Here is a 23195-nt window from a genome sequence, read left to right on the forward strand (position 1 = left end):
TGGTAGAGAGTTCCAGAGTAGAGGGGATGCGCGGGAGAAATCTTGTATGCGATTGTGGGAAGAGGAGATAAGAGGGGAGTACAGAAGGACATCTTGTGAGGATCGGAGGTTTCGTGCAGGTAAGTACTAGAGACTAGGTCACAGATGTACGGAGGACTCAGGTTGTGGATGGCTTTGTATGTCATGGTTAGGGTTTTGAACTGGAGTCTTTGGGTAATGGGGAGCCAGTGCAGGGATTGACAGAAGGGAGAGGCCGGGGAATAGCGGGGGGACAGGTGGATTAGTCGGGCAGCAGAGTTAAGAATAGATTGGAGGGGTGCGAGAATGTAAAGCCCCTGTTACACACTGCGATATCGCTAGCAATATCTCTGTAAAGTCACCGATTTTGTGACGTTGCAGCAATATCGCTGCATGTGATACTTACCTCCGACCCGCTCCCCCGCTGCTCATCGTTGGTCGCGCGAGAAGGTCCTGGATCATTTCTCGTCGGCCACTTCCTGCTGCGCTTCCTGTGGCGCCGACGAACGAGGCATGGACGCGGGCAGGAGGACGTCAGGATCGCCGCGTCTGACCGGTAAGTAGCGACCCCCGACCCCTGCGATGTCGCTGGTGAGATCTGCCTGTGTGGCAGCTCACTAGCGACCACTTAGGCTGTGTGCACACGCTGCGGATTAGGTGCGGATTCATCCGTGCGGATTTTGTAAAATGGAGATGGCAAACCACAGGGGAATCCGCAGAAAGAATTGACATGTCAATTCTTTCTGCGGATTGAAAACCGCAGATAATCCGCGCGGAAAATTCCGCACCATCTGCATTGCGGTTTTTGATTCCCATAGGGAATCATGGTACTGTACACCGCAGCAAAAACTGCTGCGGGTCTGCAGCGGCTGGAACCGCAGCAAAATCCGCAGCGTGTGCACACAGCCTTAGCGATGCACCAGCGATCCATATCGCTGTCTGGATCGCTGGTGCATCGCTATGTGTAACGGTACCCTTAGAGGGGAGGCCACAGAGCAGGAGATTGCAGTAGTCAAGGCGGGAGATGATGAGGGCATGGACTAGGGTTTTTACAGATTCTTGGTTGAGGGATGTACGGATCCGTGAAATATTTTTGACTTGAAGTCGGCAGGAAGCGGAAAGGGCTTGTATATGTGGTTTGAAAGAGAGATCAGTGTCAAGGATAACCATGAGGCAGCAAGCTTGTGGGACTGGAGAGAGTGGTAAGCCGTTTACTTTAATGGATAGGTCCGTTGGGGGGGGTCACGTGAGATGGGCGAAAGATGATTAATTCTGTTTTGTCCAAGTTTTAGGAATCTAGCGGAGAAGGATGAAAGAGCAGACAGACATTGAGGGATTCTGTTTAGTAGGGAGGTGATATCTGGTCCAGAGATGTAGATCTGTGTGTCATCAGCATAGAGATGATACTGAAAGCCATGAGATTCTATTCTATGAGCTGTCCGAGGCCGAAGGTATAAACGGAGAAGAGCAGGGGCCCTAGGACTGAACCTTGCGGGACTCCGACGGATAGGGGGCGCGGTGAGGAGGTGGTGTGCGAATGGGAGATGCAGAATGTCCAGTCAGCTAGGTATGACGCAATCCAAGATAGGGCCAAGTCTGTGATACCAAGAGATGAGAGGGTCTGTAGTAATAGGGAATGGTCCACTGTGTCAAAGGCAGAGGACAGGTCCAGGAGGAGGAGGACAGAGTAGTGTCACTTGGCCTTGGCAGCTAGTAGGTCATTGGTGACCTTAGTTAGGGCAGTTTCAGTGGAGTGGTGTGGCCGGAAGCCGGATTGCAAGTGGTCAAGGAGGGAGCAAGAAGAGAGGTGGGAGGACAGTTCAAGATAGACATGTTGTTCCAGTAGTTTTGAGGCACAGGGGAGAAGTGATATAGGGCGATAGCTAGATACAGAGGATGGGTCAAGAGAGGGCTTTTTGAGGATAGGTGTGATTGAGGCATGTTTAAAGCTTGAGGGGAAAACACCAGTTGTTAGTGATAGGTTGAAGAGATGGGTTAGGGTTGGGATGAAGACTGTGGTGAGGATTGGGATGAAGACTGTGGTGAGGATTGGGATGAAGTGGGATGGGATCGGGTCAAGTGCACAGGTAGTGAGATGTGATCTTGAGAGTACAGTGGAGAGTCGATCTTCCTTAATGGTGGAGAAGTTGAACAACAACAGAAAAATATATGTTTAATACTGCTTATCAGAAAAAAACACTGTGCCTATACATAAACACACTACGCACAGAAAAAACGTGCATACCACACAAGTTATGGGAGGGAATAAGCGGGTGCTGTCATGGGCTCGTAGAAATCCCATTACCGGTAAGTAACTTAGTCTTTCCCTATCCCCCATGACAGCACCACGGCGAGAATTACAGAGATTTGTAACTTGGCGGGACCACAGTCTGAAGAACGCTTCTGCCAAAGGTCAAGTGAGATGAAGAGGCTAGGTCCAGTCGATAGTGCCTAAAAAAAGTTGAAGGTAATGACCAGGTGGCCGCCTTACAGATTTGTTCTATTGGTACCTCCGACCTTTCCGCCCAGGCCCTTGTGGAATGAGCTTTCAGCCCCTCTGGGACGACATTCCCACTGGATGAGTAGGCCAAGGCTATCGAATCTCTTATCCATCTTGCTAGGGTACTCTTGGAGGCTTTGAGTTCCTTTCTAAGTCCCTGGAAACATACAAAGAGATCCTTCCTTCCTATACCTCTGGATGGATTCTAGGTATTGAATGTGTGAAACCTTTCTTCCCTTTTCTTAGGGTTTGAGCAAAAGGAAGGACTACCTCCTGAGATCTATGGACCCGAGATGCTACCTTTCGTAAGTAGGTCGGGTCAGGTTTTAAGATAACTATCATCTAGGATCTTTGTGAAGGGAGGCCCTGCAGATAAGGCTTGAATATCCCTTAAGGCCCCTTTACATTTAGCTATGCACCAGCGATCCCGACCAGCGATATGACCCGGTCAGGATCGCTGGTGCATCGCTAAATGATCGCTAGTGAGCTTCCACACAGGAAGATCTCACAGCGATGCAGCAGCGATACAGCGGACGATACTTACCTTTCAGACGCGGCGATCCTGACGTCCTCCGTCCGCGTCCACGCGTCGGCGCCAGCAGGAAGCGCCCGACGAGAAATGGAGCTGCGCGATCAGTGATGGACAGCGGGGGAGTCGGTCGGAGGTAAGTATCACACATAGTGACATCGCTGCTGCGTCACCAAATCGGTGATGCTTTAGCGATATTGTTAGCGATATCGCTATGTGTAACACGCCCTTTACTCTCCAAGCTGATGTTAGCGCCACCAGAACATTTTTAACGATATGATCTTGAGAGGGACTGAATCTATAGGCTCAGCTGATAGAACAAAATTTAAATCCCAAGATGAAAGCTTTCGACCAACTATCGGTCTAGACCTTGCGGCGGCTCTGATGAAACGTGATACCCACGGATTACCCGCTACATCCTCATTATATAACGCTCCTAGAGCTGCCACCTATATCTTTAAGGTAATGACTGCCAATCCATGTTCTAGACCCTTCTTTAGAAATTCAAGGATCTCAGTATTTGGAACCCCATCCTGAACTCTAACCACCCCCCCCCCCCCCCCCCCCCGAGGTGGACGGGAATTTTTTCCAGGTTTTCCATAGGTTTTTGTAGTGACGGTTTTTCTACTCAACAGCGTAGATACTAGACTAGCCGAAAAACCTCTTTCCCTCAACAGCGCTGCCTGAGGGTGGAACATCGGTCCTTGAGACAAGGTTCGGGAGTTCCGACAGAACCCAAGGATCGGTGATCGATAACATCCTTAGCCAGGAGAACCAAGTTCTTCTGGGCCAGAAGGGAGCTATTAATATTTTTCTTGATTCGTCCTTCTTGACCTTCCGTAGGACTGCCGGGATGAGGATAGTTGGGGGAAAAGTGTATGCCAGACTCTTGAGTCCCTGGAATCATGAAGGCGTCTAGGGCAGAAGGAGTCCCCCTGGGGCCTAGAGAACAAAATGCCTCCACCTTTCTGTTGTCGATATTGGCAAACAGGTCTATGACCGGGGTCCCCCACATTTACACAATCTGCTCGAAAATGGATTGTTTTAAAACCCAGTCGCCCTGTCTCAATTGAGTGCAGCTCAGAAATTCTGCCTTTTGATTTTCTACCCCCCTGAATGTGTAACGCAGAGAGGGATAGAAGATTGCTCTCCAATAATCTGAAGATCCTGGAAGTGGTGTCCATTAGGGCTCGGGATCTGGTTCCCCCCTTGATGGCTTAGGTAGACCACCACCACCCGATTGTCCGAGAATATCCAAACGTGATGACCCCGTAGAATATGTAGAAAAACCTGATAGAACTTTGGGCAGTGGGTCACGCTCTTTCTGGTTCGAAGATGCCTCGAGCACCTGGCCTCTCTACACCCCCTGAGTGATGATGTTGCCCAGGAGAGCTCCCTACCCTGTGGGGCTTGTGTCAGTGGTAACTACTCGAGATATGTCTATTACCCAGGGGGTTCCTTTGGATAGGTTGTCGGTATCCTTCCAAACTAGGGAAAGAACAGTGGCTGAATTTAGAGTCCTGTGGCCCTCTAAGTGACCCCTTAATGTAGTCTGGTTTCTCAATATATCCCACTGGAGGTCCCTTGTGTGCAAATGTGCCCACTGAACAGCTGGTAAACAAGCGGAAAGGGAACCCTTTAGCGACATCGCCTTCCTCAACGTCATAGAGGGGTTCCATAAGGCTTTTGACACCACGTCTATAATCTTTGTTTTTTTACGAGTCGGGAAGCGGCACTCCTGTTTCTGAGAGTCCAGTATTAACCCCAGGAATTTCTGTACTTTGCTGGGCTCCAACCTTGACTTCTTCAGGTTGAGAAGCCAGCCCAGATCCACTAGGGTATTTATTACTCTCCATCTGCTTCCTGCAGTGCTGGGCCGAGTCTCTCGCTATCAAGAAATCGTCCAAATAGGGGACTATCAAAATGTCCTGTTCTCTTAGATGAGCCATCATTTCCGTTACTAGTTTGGTAAATACACGAGGGGCTTTTGATATTCCAAAGGGGAGGGCTCTACTGGAATTCTCTTTCTTCCCCTTTTATGGAAAAGGCCAGTCTGAGGAATTTATGGTATTCTTTGTGAATGGGGACGTGGTAAGTAAGTGTTGTAGAGTTCCAAAACGGTCATAAAACACATTTCGGAAACAGTATTTTGATGGTCGATTTTATTGACTGAATCTTGAATTTTTGATTTCTCACATAGCCAGTTTCCACAAGTTTATGATTGTCCGAAAAGACCCGTCTGGTTTGCATACTAGAAATAGCAGGAGTAAAATCCCTTCCCCTTTTCCTGAGGAGGGACTTCCTGAAGGACAGATTTGTCTACAAGGTTCACAATCTCGCATTCCAGAGCCATTTGTTCTTGCAGAGAGGATCTCAGGGGAGTTACAACATAGTTTTGGGGAGGGAGAGAGAAAGTCTATCCGGAGGCCCGATTTCACCAGATTTAGTATCCAGGGGCTGCTTGAGATTTTTTTCCAAGGCAGGAAGGAAATGACCCCATTCTTTCTTAATTAAGGCCTGAATGTTTTCATTTAGGGGAAACACTTTACGCCTCTTTTGGCCTAACCCCCCAAACATTATGTCCTGAACCGTTTTATCAGGACGAAGGTCCACCACATCTAGGGGAAAGCAGTGAAAGCAGCGTCCGAGGATGAGGAGGAGGAGTCTAGTATGTCTGAGCCTATGCCTCCACAGCTGGAGGAATTGGACTGAGTATGTGACTGTTACCCTCTGCTTGACCTTGTTCCCCTGCCTGAGGGACCTAAACGCACTCTTGATCTTCATTTTGATCGCGGATCTTAGTTCGGAGGCAAAGTCTGGAGTTTCCTCACAGAACACTTGTCCTATACAAGAACCACAAAACTTCTTATCCCAGGGCACAGGCAAGGCTCTGTTGCACATGGGGTAACACTTTTGCTTTGTTTATCCCAGTCTCTTCCTACCTTAATAAAAAAGGAAGAGAAGGGAACCCCAATTACAATGGTGAACTTTCACTAAGATCACTCACCAATCGGACGAAGCCGCAGATACCAGTTTCTGGAGGAGGGATAGGATCCTGCAAAAGTTGTTTCGTAGATGGTGATTTATTCATTGGGCCGGAATTCCTGCTGAGTTGTGTGGAGTGGCTGCTGGACCGACTGTTCCACTTGTCTGCAGAAGAACTGATTTTCTGCACATCTGATTGTTGCTTGTGGAGGTGGTAGTGGTGCTGCTGCTGCTGCCGAAGCTGCAGGTCGCTGTCATAGGGGACTGCATGCAGCAAGGAGTATCCCCACTCACCACATTTTAAATCTGCCGCCCTGAACCTACGTCACTTCCGGCCCTTCCCTCCTCCTGTGGCCACGTCACCCGAGAACGCCTCAGCTGTGCAAGCGCCGGCAGAGGACTCTAAGCCGGTTTTCATTTCCAGAGCGGCGGCCATCTTGCTTCATCTTCAGGGCGCACACTGTCCGCGCATGAGCCCACCCAGAATCCGGAAGCACTGCTTCCCACCATCAGGGCACACGCTATCCACGTGTGCACCTGCCCGAACCTCGGAGTCCCTGCGTCCTCTCCGGAGTGGCGGACACGCTTCTCCCCGCTCACCCTGCAGACTCGTCAGTCCCAGCGGTGACGGCTTCGGACACCGCACCAGTCATGGCAGGGGCCTCCCCGCTGCCAGAATTCGGACTGGCCAGCCCCGGATCTCCCTTGCTTCTAAAGGTATCGTCCAACTGAAGGTTACCCATCAGGGACAGGAAACCAACTGCTGCGAGGGAGAGGTACCGCCATTTTTATCTGTAGGTTCCTTGTCCCTGAAGGGCGGATCCCCTCTCTCCGTGGTGCTGTCATGGGGGATAGAGAAAATAAGAGACCACTGCACAGTTTTATAAAAACCAGCTTCTCTATATGTCTGACAGCCATTCTATTAGTGTGTCAGTTGAATTCCAACCAGAGTACACCTTATTCTACTTAATGTGCTGATTAGGTGATCACCTGAACCAAATATTATTTAACGAAGGAAAGTATAAAAAACCCTGCTGTGGTGTTCACAATCCTAGTAATATCCCAAAAGTAATAGGAATGCAAAAATAAATTTTAACCATGCCAAAGCAGTTGAAAAGAAAAGTCTTGAGTGAGGAAAAGAAGGATTCAATTCTGGCTTTACCAGCAGAGGGATACAGTGAGGGTCATGTTGCCTCCATCCTTAAAATTTCTAAGACAGCAGTCCATTACAATGAGGTCAAGCAGCAGACATTGGGGACAACAAAGCTACAGACCGGCAGAAGGCGAAAACGACTCTCCACTGACAGGTATGACCATCATCTTATTCGAATGTCACTAAGTAACCGCAGGATGACATCAAGTAACCTACAAAAGGAATGGTAAATGGCAGCTGGGGTGAAGTGCACAGCAAGAACAGTTCGTAACAGGATCCAAGAGGCAGGGCTCAAGTCATATAAAGCTAGAAAAAAGCCTTTCAATAATGAGAAGCAAAGGAGAGCCGGGCTGAAGTTTGCCAAAGACCATAAGGATTGGGACCACAGAGGACTGGAGTAAGGTAATCTTCTCTGATGAGTCTAATTTTCAGCTTTGCCCAAGACCTGGTCGTCTAATGTTTAGAGGGATATCAACAAATATCTGCCGACAGCACTTCAATAGGGAGATGCACGTTCTGGTTCAATGACCCAATTGGAGCATATGCAGAAAAGAAGCAGCCAACAGCACACGAATTGAATGGGATGCACGTTCCAAAGATCCCAGGACCCAAAGGGACCAACATATAGCCAAAAGACGAAAGGGGAACAGCATCCACTTCAGATAAAGAGGTAAATATCTTTTATTCCGCCAAAAATAGATACGTTTCGACCATAAGGTCTTTATCAAGTACATCTTGTGCGGAAGTGATGTGTTTGAGCCACCATACTATATAAGGTCGCCATTTTATGAATTTAGTATGTTTGACAAAGACCTGCAAAGGTCGAATCGTTGCATCTTGGCAGAATAAAGTTTTTGGAAATTTCTTATCACCTGGAAGGGATGCTGTTCTTTTTTTCTACTTAATGATTAGACGGAGACCTGGAGAGGCGTACAAGCCACGCCGTCTTGCACCCACTGTGAAATATGGAAGCGGATGGGTGATTATCTGGGCATGCTTCAGCAAGGCTGGAATTGGGCAGGTTAATCTTTGCGAAGGACATATGAATCAAGCCGCACACAAGGTTATCCTGGAAAAACAGTTGATTCCTTCTGCTCAGGCAATGTTCCCCAACTCTGAGGACTGGTTTTTCCAGCAGGACAATACGCCATGCCACACAGCTAGGTCAATCAATGTGTGGATGAAGGACCACCACATCAAATCCCTGTCATAGCCAGCCCAATCTCCAGACCTGAACCCCACTGAAAACGTCTGGAATGTAATCAAGAGGAAAATGGATAGTCACAAGCCATCAAACAAAGAAGAACTGCTTAAATTTTTGTATCAGGAGTGGCATAAGCTCTCCCAAAAGCAGTGTGAAAGACTGGTGGAAAGCATGCCAAGACGCATGAAAGCTGTAATTATTAAAAATCATGATTATTCCACAAAATATTGATTTCTGAACTCTTCCCGAGTTAAAACATTAGTATTGTTTCTAAATAATTATGAACTTGCTTTCTTAGCATTATTGGAGGTCTGCAAGCACTGCATTTTTTTTGTTCTTTTGAAAATTTCTCATTTTCTGAAAATAAATACAAAATTTAGTGCTTGGAAATTCTAAGACATGTCAGTAGTTTATAGAATAAAAGAATAATTTACATTTTACTCAAAAATATACCTATAAAGAGAAAAATCAGACAAACAGAAAATTTTGCAGTGGTCTCAACTAGTCAACATACTTAATTCTGCTCAATATTAAAGAAATAAAAATAAGCAGAAGAATTAAGACCAGCTACTTGGTTCGGTCCTCCACAATAGTCATGGTGTCACATGTGAGTTTTCTAAAAAAAAAAAAAAACATATTACCCACTGCTGTTTTAGAAAAAGATACCAGCTACACAAGACAAACTAGGTTTACCAGTTATTAAACTAGCCTCCCAAAGAAGCGAAACGCACGTCGGGGCAGAGGGACTCCATTATTGTGCTAAGGCGATATATAGGTTTAAGAATTTGCAAGGGCACTGCAGGCACTTTGAATGATCAGGCTACATAGCTATCAATACTGACCTGTCACTTACAGAAACATTCGAACTCAGGTAGTGGGAGGAATCACAACGCAATGCATGCACACACCATTGTGCAGCATAAACCATTTTAATATCACCCCTTATATCTTGTATACCTTGAGGCATAAATATTTATTTCTGAGCTGCCCTTAGATTATTAGCACAGACATGGTTTTTGTTCCCTCATTAAAACAGCACCTATGTGTATATCTTTTTCAGTAATTGATGTTTAATAAAATAGGGATTTTTGTGTACTCACCGTAAAATTCTTTTCTCCGAGCCAATCATTGGGGGACACAGAGACCGTGGGTGTTATGCTGCTGGCCACTAGGAGGACACTAAGTAAACCAGAAAAAAAGTTAGCTCCTCCCCTGCAGTATATACCCTATCGCTGGCTGAGATTTCTCCAGTTCGGTGAAAAAGCAGGAGCATAAACAGTCAATAATAACCATAACTAAGTCAAAGCCTAAGAATACTACAGTGAGCCAATAGGCTAAACAGGGTGGGTGCTGTGTCCCCCAATGATTGGCTCAGAGAAAAGGATTTTACGGTGAATACACAAAAATCCCTATTTCTCCTACGCCTCATTGGGGGACACAGACCGTGGGACGTCCTAAAGCAGTCCCTGGGTGGGGAGCATACATCTGCCAATACCCCATGTACCACTGAGTCAACAGTGAGGTACTGCCAATTGCAGGCTGCATCCGCAGAGGCCTGAGAATGAATTAGGCAATGTTTGTAAAGGTATGCAGGATGGATCAAGTTGCAGCCTTGCGGACAGGCCTGAGAATGAAATTGGTAATATTTTGTAAAAAGTATGCAGACTGGACCAAGTCGCAGCCTGGCAGACCTGTTCTGCCAAGGCCTGGTGCCGAAAGGCCGAAGAGGCGCCCACTGACCAGGTAGAGTACGCCTTAATCCCCACTGAGACATGTGCGTTCCTGATACAGTAGGACTACTGAATCGCCAGGGGAATCCACTTGGCTAGCGTTGCTTTGGCACGGCTAGACCCTTCCTATGCCCCTCTGGAAGCATGAACAGGGCATCTGACTTGTGGAAGGGAGCTGTCCGAGAGATGTACCATCTCAGCGCCCTAACCACATCCAGGGTGTGGAGGGCCTTCTCAATGCGATGGAGTGGCGCCGGACAAAAGGAAAGGCAAAAGAATTTCCTAGTTGAGATGGAAAGAGGAGACGACCTTGGGCAGGATGGACGGGGACGTCCTGAGAACTAACTTTTCATGATGAAAAATTCACGAACAGAACGGCAGGACAGAGCTGCCAATCCCAAAACTCGTCTGATTGACGTAATTGCCACTAGAAAGACCACCTTCCAAGAGAGCACGGACAGTGACACGTCCTGCGGCGGTTCGAAAGGAGCCTCCTGTAAGGCCCCGAGAACCAGGTTAAGGTCCCATGATTCCAATGGCCTTCTATAAGGAGGCGCCACATGGGAAACTCTCCGAATGAACGTCTTGACCTGAAGTTTGGTGGCAATTTTGCTTTGGAAAAGCACTGACAAGGCTGAAATTTGGCCCTTGATCGAGCTAAGCGCGAGGCCTAATTTTAAATCAGATTGAAGGAATTCCAATATGACTGGAATGGAAAAACACCAGAGGTGATCGACCATGATCTCTGCACCACGAAAAGAAGATTTTCCAGGTGCAGAGATAGATGCACATTGACACAGGCGTCCTAGCACTAATCATGGTGGAAATCACGTCGTGAGAGAACCCAGCCTGTGCTAAAATCCAGGATTTAACAGCCACGCCGTCAAAGACAGGGTCCCGGAGTTCTGGTGGTAAATCGGGCCCTGCGAGTGTAGATCCATGCAATCTGGAAGTCGCCAGGGGACGTCGGCAACTAGTTGTATTAAATTTGCATACCATGCTCAGCGCAGCCAATCTGGCGCAACAAGAATCACTGGTACTCCCTCCACTCTGATCTTTTTGATGACTCTCGGAAGCAAGGGAAGATGTACGAAAGCCGGAACCGGTGCTATGGCAGAACTAGGGCGTCCGCTGCGATGGCGCATGGATCACGTGATCAGGCAATGAACCGAGGTACCTTGTTGCTTAGTCTTGAGGCCATGAAATCCACATCCGGAGTCCCCCAACGATGACAAATCTGCTGAAAGACTTCCGGATGAAGAGACCACATCCCCGAGGCAATGCCTTGGCGACTGAGAAAATCTGCCGACCAATTTTCTACGCTCAGACCAATGGAGGATGTGACTCGCTTTATGCACGGCCATCCTGCTCCGGGTACCTCCCTGGCGGTTGATATACACTACAGCCGTGGCGTTGTCGGATTGGATCCTGATGTGACCTGCGAGGAGACGGTGGAAACTCCGTAGAGCTAATCTGATTGCTTGCATCTCCAAAATGTTGATGGGGAGGACTGACTCTCAGGTTGACCAATGACCCTGTGCCGTGTGGAGACGAAAAACCGCTCCTCAGCAGAGGAGACTTGCGTTGGTGGTTACTACCAACCATCTTACTGGGAGAAAAGACCTCTTGATTCAGGGAGGACCTCAGTGTCCACCACCTGAGGGATTGCCTGACCCGCAGGGACAGAGGGATCCGATGGTCCAGAACGGGCTCTTGTCCTAAGCTAACAGCAACGCGTGCTGTAAGGGACAGAGGTAGAACTGTGCAAATGGAACTGTTTCCATCCCTGACACCAACTTTCCTAGAACTCTCATGCCAAAACAAATGGACTGAGAAAACAGTCGCGCTGTCTGTTGTAAGGCTTGGGTCTCTCCTGGAGGGAGAATGACCAACCTGCAGGAAGTGTCCAAGATCATCCCCAAGAAGGGAAATCTGCTGAGCCGGTTTTGGGAAAGACTTTTCAAAGTTTATCTTCCACCCCAAGCGAGAAAGTGTATTTACTGTTATCCATGGATTCCTCGCAGGCTGGAAGTGACGGACCCTTGATGAGCAGGTCGTCCGGATACGGTAACACCCCAACTCCCCGAGAGTGGAGAATGGCCATGACAGCTGCCATGACCTTGGTAAAGACCCTGGGGGGCGGTGGCGAGGCCGAAGAGCAAGGCAACGAACTTGAAGTATTCCTTGTGAATTGCAAAACGCAGGAACTGCTGGTGGAACGAGCAGATCGGAATGTGAAGGTAAGCGTCCTTGATGTCGGTGCTAGGAGCTCTTTTTCCATGGAAGCGTCAACTGATCGGAGAGATTCCATTCGGAATCACCATACCTTGACAAACTGATTTAACAGTTTGAGATCCAGAATGGGTCGCATCGTCCCGTCTTTTTTTGGAACCACAAAAAAAAGGTTTAAATCTAATCCCCTGAACCTTTCGTGATGAGGGACCGGAATGATGACTCCGACCCTTAGCAGAGCCTAAACAGCCTGAAGGGAGGCTCTTGTCTTTTTCTTGGGGGAGAGGAAAGGAAAAACCGAGTTGGAGGGGGAGAAGAAAATTCTCTCTTGTATCCGGAGGACACCAGCTCCCTGACCCACTTGTCGTCATTGGGTAGCTCTATGAGATTTGGCTCCCCTAGATCCAGAAGCCCTAGGCCTGGGTTTCCAAGGGCGGTTAGGTCTGTATGAGACCTGGGAGCCTCTGTCTCCGTGCGGGGACCGACCTGATCCGGAAGAGAAGGTAGAGGAGGACCAACCAGAATTGTTGCTAGAGATCGAAAACTCGTCGGCTGTTGGTTGCGAAACGGCCGAACAGCCCCTATTGTTGAGGAAGGAATTTACTTTTTCCCCCCCAGTAGTATCAGAAATGAGTTGGTCCAGTTTCACTCCAAAACAACGACCCGTTTGAAAGGGGAGAGAAGTCAACGATCTTTTAGGTGTGGCATCCGCCCGCCAGTCGCGGAGCCATAGGGCTCTTCTAATGGAGATCGCATTAGCGGCAGTTTGAGCCGTGCAATTGGCGGCATCAAAAGAAGCGTCTACTACAAAGTCAGTTGCGTGAATTATCTGCCTGGCGACAGTGGTTGCCTCCAGTGGAAGATTGGTGCCTTGGAAGGAAGTAATCAAGACTTCTGCCCAAGCGGTCATTGCCTTAGAGACCCCAATTGCCGCGAAAGATGGAAAAAACCACTACTCCTGAAGATTCAAAAAACTCAACGGGCAAGGTAGTCAAATTGAAAAATCGGAGGGGTTTCTGACTGAGGAACCCTCAGATACAGATGGGAGCGTTTTAGAAGCAAGATGCGATACAGGAGGGCCCACCGGAGGGGACTGTAACCAATCCTACATTAGGTCTGGATGAAAAGGGTATTTAGCCTGAGTAGACTTTTGCCCTGTGAACCGCTCATGTGGCTGATCCCTATGTTTCTGGGCGCCAGAGTACCGCCGCTGACGCCAAGTCAGCGCTTCTCCCGGGGACAAGGACCTGACCTCATACCTCCACTCCTGTGCTCAGTCAGGTCGTCGTTGTCTGGGGTTTCCAGTCTCATCCTCCAGGCGATGTAGCAGAGCTGGAGGAGGTTTTACAGGGGGGTATTGCTCAATCGATCCTCCCTCTGGACAGGGGGACGGAGAGCTCTGGGGCTGATTCAGAGCATCCAAAAAAGCGCTGTTCAGGTCTTTGTCCATGCACTCCTGTGCTATGTCCTGTTGCGCTTGCCCTCGTATCCGTGGAACCATCGTCAGAGGAATACAGCCCCATTCGTCGCAGGAAAGTGTACGTGAAGGGTTACTCCACGTGCTTGCCTGTTGTTGGTTTGGGGGAGAGCGGGCCGTAGAAAGGAACAGTTGCCCCCTTCACTCCGTTAATTAAAAAATAAAAATTTACAGAAAATTCAAAAATAAAATAAAAAAAGTGGGGTCTGAAACCAGACCCAAGTGCCTCCTATAGACACTAAGTAAGAACTGGAGAAATCTCAGCCAGCAAGAGGGTGTATACTGCAGGGGAGGAGCTAACATTTTTTCTGGTTTACTTAGTGTCCTCCTAGTGGCCAGCAGCATAACACCCACTGTCTGTGTCCCCCAATGAAGCATAGGAGAAAAACTATTTTTAAAGAAACCATTTACATGCTTCTTGTTGTTGTTACCTGAATGTGCTGCATCATTGGTAAAAAAGGATTTCAGTTATTAAAAGGGTTGTCTATTACTAGGACAACCCCTTCTCAATTTTAAGGTTTGCTTCCATTAAATTAAAAAACACTTTTATTCACCTCCGGCACCCATGCCATTTTAGCGGTGTCGGGACTCATTGTCCCGGGGCTTATGTGAGGCTTTAAACGTCCCATGAGCCTTGCACCTAATCAGCGACGGAGGCAATGTCCCTGCCTTTGGATAAATCGATCCAGAGGAAGTCAGAGAGCAGTCACAACTCTGATACCTGTTGATATTCGATTCATCCAAATGCGGGGACAATGAAGGCGGTGTCGATTGGGTGCAGGGCTTTTGTGATACAACACTATCACATAAGCCATGTGAGCGAGAGTGCAGACATTGCTACAACAGCGCTGGCAACAGAGAGGAGTATAGGCATTTTTATTTTAATGGAGGAAAAATAATCAGATTGAGAGGGATTGTCCAAGTTGTGGAAAACCTCTATAAAAAGAAAAAACGTATTGTTGTCACTATTCTCACACTATCAAAACCATTACAAACCTCGTCAATTCCTTCTTCTTCATGAAAGGTACGGGACATGAAGAGGCAGGTCATTGTGTCATCTTTCTTTGTAAAAAGGATGAAGTCTTTTCCAATTCTCATAGAGCCCCTAGACAAAAACAGAGTCCATTGAGAAAATGGCAAATAAAGATAATGTACAATGTGGTTAAATGTTATTGCATAGGTTTGTGGTTTATGAAAAAAGATATAAATCTAAAAAGTCAGAAATGGTGCACAATACTAAAAATGCAGGAGCCACAAAAAAAACCTCAAATGCTACAAAACTTTTTTTGGAGGAACAGAATTAGGAATATATGCTGTATAAGGAATATCAGCATTTTCCATTTTTTTGCTCACAATAATGATATACAGAGACTTACGATTTCAATCCATTTCCGTACTGTCCAATTTGAATAGACTCAGGAGTTCTTTTAGCAGAACGTCCAAACTGGATTACGCTGGCAGCCTCACCTATTATAAAAGGATATACATTTTAATTAAACATGATTACTAATGATGGGCGAGTAGCATCACTGCTCGGGTGTCCTCCGAGTATTTTGGCATGCTTGGAGATCTAGTTTTCTTCGTCTCAGCTGCATGATTTGCGACTTGTAGACAGGCTGAATACATGTGGGAATTCCCAAACAAACAGGCATTCCACACATGTATTCAAGCTGTCTAGCAGTCGCAAATCATGTAGCTGAGGCAATGAAAACTAAATCTCCGAGCACGCCAAACTACTCGGGGAGACCCGAGCAACAAGTATACTGGCTCATCACTAATGATTACATGAAATCCACTGCAAGACCAAAATAAAATAGATATTACAAAATCTTTAACTATGGTATTAAAGAACTTGAGAAATTCATACCATTTCTCAGCAGTTCAAGAAAATGGATTTTTGCTACCATAAAAGGTCACCAGCAGGTATGTCTGCTTATAATGGACATTAACCTCTTCATGACCTTGCGATTTTCAATTATTTTTTTTTGGCTTTTTCATTTTTTCCTCCCCTTATTCCCAGAGCCATAACTTTTTTACTTTTCCATCCCCATAGACATACAAGGGCTTGTTTTTTGCTGGACAAGTATTTTTGAATGACATCATCCATTTTATCATGTGATACACTGGAAAGCTGGAAAAAAAAATCAAAGTGCGGTGAAATTGAAAAAAAAAAAAAAAATTGTTTGGGTTTTTTATTATTATTATTCTCCAGGTCAGTACGAGTACGCAGACACCAATACATGTATAGTTTGTTTTTTTTTTTTATTATCATTTAAGTGGTGAAAAAAAAATTCAGAAATTTGTAAGAAAAAATTTAGCTTGTCTCGCCATTGTACATGACACAACATTTTTATTTTTTGGGAACTGATTCTGCTTAATTTCTTAGTGTCCACAGCAACAAGTTAATAAAAACTTACACAAAATGAAAAGCATATTGTTTTATACAATACCATCTCTAATGCAATTCAAGAAAACTACAAAAATAAGGTAAAATATGTATCTTACTTGGGTCCATTCCTGCACCATCATCAAGAAAGCAAAGCATAAAACCTCCTCTTAAGTCTTCTTTTGGCACTGTAGGAGAAAATGCAAAATAAATGAAAAATAGAATTTTTTTGTTGTTAGAACTACAAGAAGCAGCAAAAGTTCTAAGCTGGAAAAAAATAGTAACACCAAGAAGGAAGTTATAGCATCAACAGACATGTGACCCATATGTAAATAATAAAAAATAAATGTAAACAAAAAAAAAAAACTTAAAAACACCAGCGAGAGAAAGTGCAATGCACAGAAACACTTTCACTTATGTGCCTTGGCATGTTATCAATGTGATTATTAAAGTTAATTGAGGAATGTTCTGCCCCTTTGAATGCACTTGGAAACACAAATCAGCTGCTGGCAGCTCACTTTGCAATTGGTAAAAAGTCAAATTCCCAGAAGCACTTGATCGGAAACAAGTCTGGAGATTCTGCAGGCCAAGAAGGCTGCTCACAATACCATGAACAACATGCAACCTGTCATCGTCTTGTTGAAAAACTGCTCCTGGGATGCCCAAAAGCACAAACCAAAAAACAGCCAGGAACCAACATGACCTGGGTAAGAAAAATACACACAGGCCAGAAGGTAAGAAAAGTGCAGAAAATGGAAAAGCAGAAAAAACATAAAAGATAGGGGAGAATTACACTCAGCAATCTGACGCACGGTTACCCTTCAGTGGTCTAGCACGGATTGTGTAGACACCAGTATGAGTCACGGGGGAAAGAAAGACTGATGGTGAATGCCATCCATAGGGAGGTATACCAATGTGGACTGCACGGTAAGACCTCCCTGGGATGGTGAACATAAATGATTGCGGTGAAAAGGCAAGTTAAGTGTTGGTCCAACACATAGAAAGCCTTTTCTAAATACCCATCTTAAAGCTTTAACCACTTTTGTAGTTAGCCTTGTTATTAAATTCCCTACTTGTCTCCCTAACCTGCTATTTCTTATATGTGTTTTTTATTTTCCGAAGATACTCGAGTATAAGCTGACCTGAGTATAAGCTGAGGTACCTAATTTTGCCACGGAAAACTGGGTAAACTTACTGACTTGAGTACAAGCCGGGCATGCATTGTGCCCTTATCTCTGTCAATGTAGTATTTGTGGCTCCTCTGCCCTGTCCTGCTATGTGTGGCTCCCCCTGTTGTATGCATGGCTCTGCCTCCCGCATGGCTCGCACCCCCTCCCCCCGTGCTGTCGCTGCATCTCCATTGTGCTGGCGCTGGCAGCTCTTCCTGTGCTCAGTGGTCACGTGGCCTCGTTCATTAAGGTAATGAATATACGCTCCACGCCTAAGGGAGTGGAGATGCATGCATATTTATTATCTTAATGAGCGGTACCACGTGACCATTGAGCACAGGAAGGGCTACCGGACCCGGGACGGAGATGCAGCGACAGCACGAGGAGGGCGAGTATGATGTCTTCTGTTAGCTGGCAGCTGCAGCTGTCACTGTGCCACAGCCGCCGACTCCTGCCGCTCCCCCTCCGCCTCTTCTGGACAATGATTAGTGTATAAGCCGAGAGGGGCATTTTTAGCACAAAAAATGTGCTAAAAATCTCGGCTTATACAAGAGTATATACGGTACTTTACTTCCTGTTACTTACCATTTGAGAGGAGTTTCAAATTAAACATCATAGGAGTCTCGGGCTACACTCCCTCTTTTCTACAGCGTCAATCACTCCTACTGAAAAAGGGTGTCATCCATCAAGGGACAGCACTATGATCACTTAGAACAGCTGCTGTCACAAGCATACAATGATGACATCCTGGTGTAGTAGAGGCGATTGAATAGTTCTTCTAACACTGCAGTCTTTTTATTAGAAACAAATTGTCAGCAGGTACAGTGATAGAAGCTGTGTGATTGAGTGACAGCAGCACCGCCTCATACCGATTAGTTTGAAACCAGTGATCAAAGCTGCGGGGCAAGGCTGCCATCACTCAACATAGAAAAATCCAGCATCCACAGGAAATAAGGCAAGTACCGTATATACTTGAGGATAAGCCGATCCGAGTATAAGCCGACCCCCCTAATTTTGCCACAAAAAACTGGGAGAACTTATTGACTCGAATATAAGCTAAGGGTGGGAAATGCTCCATAGATTATTCCACCATATGGTGTCCCCAGAAGAAGCTCCATAGATTATTCCCCCATATGCTGACCCCAGAAGAAGCTCCATAGATTGTTCCCCCATATGCTGCCCCCATAAGAAGCTCCATAGATTGTTCCCCCATATGCTGACCCCAGAAGAAGCTCCAGATTGTTCCCCTATATGCTGCCCCCATGCTGCTGCTGCATGTAAAAATAAAAAAAAAATGACATACTCACCTCTCCGTCGCTGGGTGTCAGGTGCCGGTGTCACTGCTGGCACCTGAGATACTCACGTGTCCTGCGTCCATGGCTGCTCACCGCTATCTGCCACGTCATCAGTCAGTGACGTTCAGACTGCAGGGGGAGCTGCGTGCACTAACCACGTCACTGCGCCCTCTGATGTCTGAAGTCACTGACCGATGACAGACAGCAGCAAGCAGCCATGGACGCAGGACAGGTGAGTATCGCTATACTTACCCGTCCTGACGCTGTGTTTTGAGCCCCCAGCATCTCCGCGCTCTCTCTTCCTGCCTTCAGAGGTCACGTGGTACCGTTCATTAAAACTCATGAATATGCGCATATTCATGAGTTTTAATGAGCGGCACCACGTGACCGCTGAAGGCAGGAAGAGAGAGCACGGGGAGAAGCTGGGGGCTTAAGACACAGCGTCAGGACGGGTAAGTATGACCTGACACCCCTGCCCCCCCTCCCCCTCTGACCCCCTTTGTATATGACTTGAATATAAGACGAGAGGGGGACTTTCAGCCCAATTTTTTGGGCTGAAAATCTCGGCTTATATTCGAGTATATACGGTATATTAAAACATTATTTTATTATTAGCAGCATAGTTAAAAAAGCAAAAAGTTTAAAAAAATCAAAAAACATACAAAGAATAAAATGACACGGGTCTATGAGACTAACCACTCTTGGTCCTGTCAGGACTATGTATAAAAAGAAAAACACTTCCTTCTCATCTCCACACACTTCCATTGTGCAGTCCCTCCGTCTTCGCTTGTCTATGCAAGTCTCATCTCCTCTCCAGCAGATTCAGCACAACGCTGCTTCCTGGTGTAGGGTCTGCTCTGGAGGTCCCACTAACTACTGTGACATCATCCTCTCACAGGAGCAACTCCACTCTAGATGCGACGGTTCTATCACTACTGCACTGAGCACTGTGGGCTGTGACAGGGGGAAACTGGGGTTCACAGAATAGCTATGGGCGTAAAAAAAAAATGGCATCCATCTCCTCCCACAGTGGTGACCTGGACAGTGAAGGGAGTGTGCCCAGGTCACAGCAGGAGGCAGCCACAATGCAGAAGATATACTGTCAGACACTGACAGCAGACGCCTATGCCCAGTGGCTGCAGTATTTGAGGTGTGCAAATATTGTGCTCAAACACTCACACAGCAGCAAATGCAAAATTACAGCTCCTAGTTGCTGAAGAAAAAAAATCACTTAATTAAATGCACTGAATTAACGGTATGTTTTTGTTTTGTTAAATAACTGATTACCGTATATACTCGTGTATAAGCAGAGTTTTTCAGCACTTTCTTTTGCTGGAAAAAGACCCCCCTCAGCTCATACACGAGTCACGGTCCCACTTACTTGTTCTCCGCTGCAGTGCGGGCGTTTCCAGGTCTCTCCTGGTCATCTGCGCGCACCTGCAGCCTCTGTCAGTGTTCCGGTGACTGCTGACAGGGCTGGCGGTCGGAGTTGGCACCGATGCAAGAGCCGGGGTCCTGAGAGGGCGGGGACACCGAAACGCAATAGGGGCCAGGTGCCTGTGCCACCACTTGCTCAGGGGCCTCCAGTACTTGCTATTTTCACCCCTCCCCGTTGCACCACTGCGCTATCTTCCGTGTTCTCTGACTGTGACATTCAGGTCAGAGGGCGCAATGACGTGATTAGTGTGCGCCCTCTGCCTGAACAGTCAATGCAGAGAGACAACAACGCTGAGGAGTAGCGGTCAGTGACGAGAAGTGAGTATTGTTGTTTTTTTTTGCAGCAGTAATATACAGTATATGGGGGATCAGCATAAACCATGTATTATATGAGCATATTTTGGGGCCCATCATGAACTTTATGGAGCATTATATGGCACGTATTTTGTATGGAGCGTCTTAAGGGGCCCATCTTGAACTTTATGGAGCATTAAATGGGGTGTATTTTGTATGGAGCATTTACCAGCAGCTGTTGCATTTTGCACCCTAGGCTTATACTCGAGTCAATAAGTTTTCCCAGTTTTTTTTTGTGGTAAAATTAGGTGCCTTGGCTTATACTTGGGTCGGCTTTTACTCGGGTATATACGGTATTTAATCAATAATTAATATAAAAATAAAAATCACTGCACCTTACCTTTAAAGCATTGACAACAAAAACACTTGTTTGCTTCAGTTCCCAGTCACATAACATGTTCAGGAGGGCACAATGCCAACAAACTCAACTTGAAAATTAATGAGCTAGCAATGCATTAAAAGGCGATTATAAGTGATTAGAATGCATCTATTCTATTATTTCTAAACATTGTTTTTCGGTCATCACTTTGTATCTCCGTTCATACTGTACCCACAGACATAAATGATACGCCATTTGAAAGGTAAACTTGCCCCCATTCAGCAAGAAAATAGCCAAACAAACCACACATCCACGATTTGATCACAAAATACAGTTTAAATATTAATTTTCATAAACCTGTAGCAAGGAAAAATGACCTGCAGGTGGCACCACAGTACCACAAAGCTTCTTACAGACATCACAAACAAATGCAAACATTTGCTTTGGGGGCTTTCCAGCTTGCGGAACTGCTTGACCAGCCTATCCATTTCACTGCAGGTGAGGGATATATGCAAACACATTTGTAAACATGCACTGCCTATTGAAATGAACAATTGCTCCGTTCATACTCCACCCACACAAACAAATGATACACCATTTGAAAGGTCAAAATACCTGCAGGTGGCAGCACACTACCCCAAAGCTGCTTACAGACATCACAAACAAATCCAAACATTTGCCTTGGGGTCTTTCCAGCTAGTTCAAGTGCTTGCCCAGTCTATTTCAGGCACATTGGAGGATTGCCCACTTCACTGCAGGCGAGTCACGTATGCAGACACATTTGTATACATGCATTGCTTTTTCGGTGATTACTTTGCCCCACACACACAAATGATACACCATTTCAAAGGTAAACTTGCTCCCTTCAGCAAGAAAAGGGCCAAATAAAACACACATTCACGATTTTATCACTAAATAGTTTAAACATTCATTTTCATAAACCTACAGAAAGACACAATGACCTGCAAGTGCCACCTTAACCGGAAGACATTTTTTGGCCTCTACTTATCAAACTAAGTTATTGTATTACCAAGCTACATACAGTAAAGGCCAAAAGTTTGGACACACCTTCTCATTCAAAGAGTTTTCTTTATTTTCATGAGTATGAAAATTGTAGATTCACTCTGAAGGCATCAAAACTATGAATTTACACATGTGGAATTATATAATTAACAAAAAAGTGTGAAACAACTGAAAATACTGTATGTCATATTCTAGGTTCTTCAAAGTAGCCACTTTTTGCTTTGATTACTGCTTTGCACACTCTTGGCATTCTCTTGATGAGCTTCAAGAGGTAGTCACCGGAAATGGTTTTCACTTCACAGGTGTGCCCTGTCAGGTTTAATAAGTGGGATTTCTTGCCTTATAAATGGGGTTGGGACCATCAGTTGTGTTGTGCAGAAGTCTGGTGGATACACAGCTCATAGTCCTACTGAATAGACTGTTAGAATTTGTATTATGGCAAGAAAAAAGCAGCTAAGTAAAGAAAAACAAGTGGCCATCATTACTTTAAGAAATGAAGGTCTGTCAATCTGAAAAATTGGAAAATGTATCCAAGTGCAGTGGCAAAAACCATCAAGCGCTACAAAGAAACTGGCTCACATGAGGACCGTACCAGGAAAGGAAGACCAAGAGTCACCTCTGCTGCGGAGGATAAGTTCATCCGAGTCACCAGCCTCAGAAATCGCAGGTTAACAGCAGCTCAGATTAGAGACCAGGTCAATGCCACACAGAGTTCTAGCAGCAGACATCTCTCTACAAAAACTGTTAAGAGGAAACTTAAAATAGCTGCTAGGAAACCACTACTAAGGACAGGCAACAAGCAGAAGAGACTTGTTTGGGCTAAAGAACACAAGGAATGGACATTAGACCAGTGGAAATCTATGCTTTGGTCTGATGAGTTCAAATTTGAGATCTTTGGTTCCAACCACCGTGTCTTTGTGCGACGCAGAAAAGGTGAACGGATGGACTTTACATGCCTAGTTCCCACCGTGAAGCATGGAGGGAGGAGGTGTGATGGTGTGGGGGTGCTTTGCTGGTGACACTGTTGGTTATTTATTCAAAATTGAAGGCATACTGAACCAGCATGGTTACCACAACATCTTGCAGCGGCATGCTATTCCATCCGTTTTGCGTTTAGTTGGACCATCATTTATTTTTCAACAGGACAATGACCCCAAACACTCCTCCAGGCTGTGTAAGGGCTATTTGATCAAGGAGAGTGATGGGGGTGCTACGCCAGATGACCTGGCCTCCACAGTCACCAGACCTGAACCAAATAAAGATGGTTTGGGGTGAGCTGGACCGCAGAGTGAAGGCAAAAGGGCCAACAAGTGCTAAGCATCTCTGGGAACTCCTTCAAGACTGTTGGAAGACCATTTCCGGTGACTACCTCTTGAAGCTCATC

General features: G+C 46.1%; 1 protein-coding gene across 5 annotated transcripts in view; it reads right to left on the reverse strand.

Moving 5' to 3' along the window:
• Window positions 1-23195, reverse strand: part of MORC2 (MORC family CW-type zinc finger 2) — a 196131-nt gene that overhangs the window by 107222 nt on the left and 65714 nt on the right. For all 5 annotated transcript variants that reach the window (XR_012222267.1, XM_073554793.1, XM_073554790.1 and 2 more), the window contains exons 5-7: window positions 16334-16402; window positions 15205-15295; window positions 14825-14933 (exon numbers count right to left, since the gene is read on the reverse strand). Coding sequence is in view for 4 of the 5 variants with exons in the window: in XM_073554793.1 (XP_073410894.1) it covers window positions 14825-14933; window positions 15205-15295; window positions 16334-16402 (269 nt within the window). In the remaining variant the exon portion in view is untranslated. The remainder of the gene's footprint in view (window positions 1-14824; window positions 14934-15204; window positions 15296-16333; window positions 16403-23195) is intronic.

This window comes from Dendrobates tinctorius, unplaced genomic scaffold (assembly GCF_039654945.1).
Source record: "Dendrobates tinctorius isolate UK_male_01 unplaced genomic scaffold, ASM3965494v1 ptg000213l, whole genome shotgun sequence".
NCBI lineage: Eukaryota > Metazoa > Chordata > Amphibia > Anura > Dendrobatidae > Dendrobates > Dendrobates tinctorius.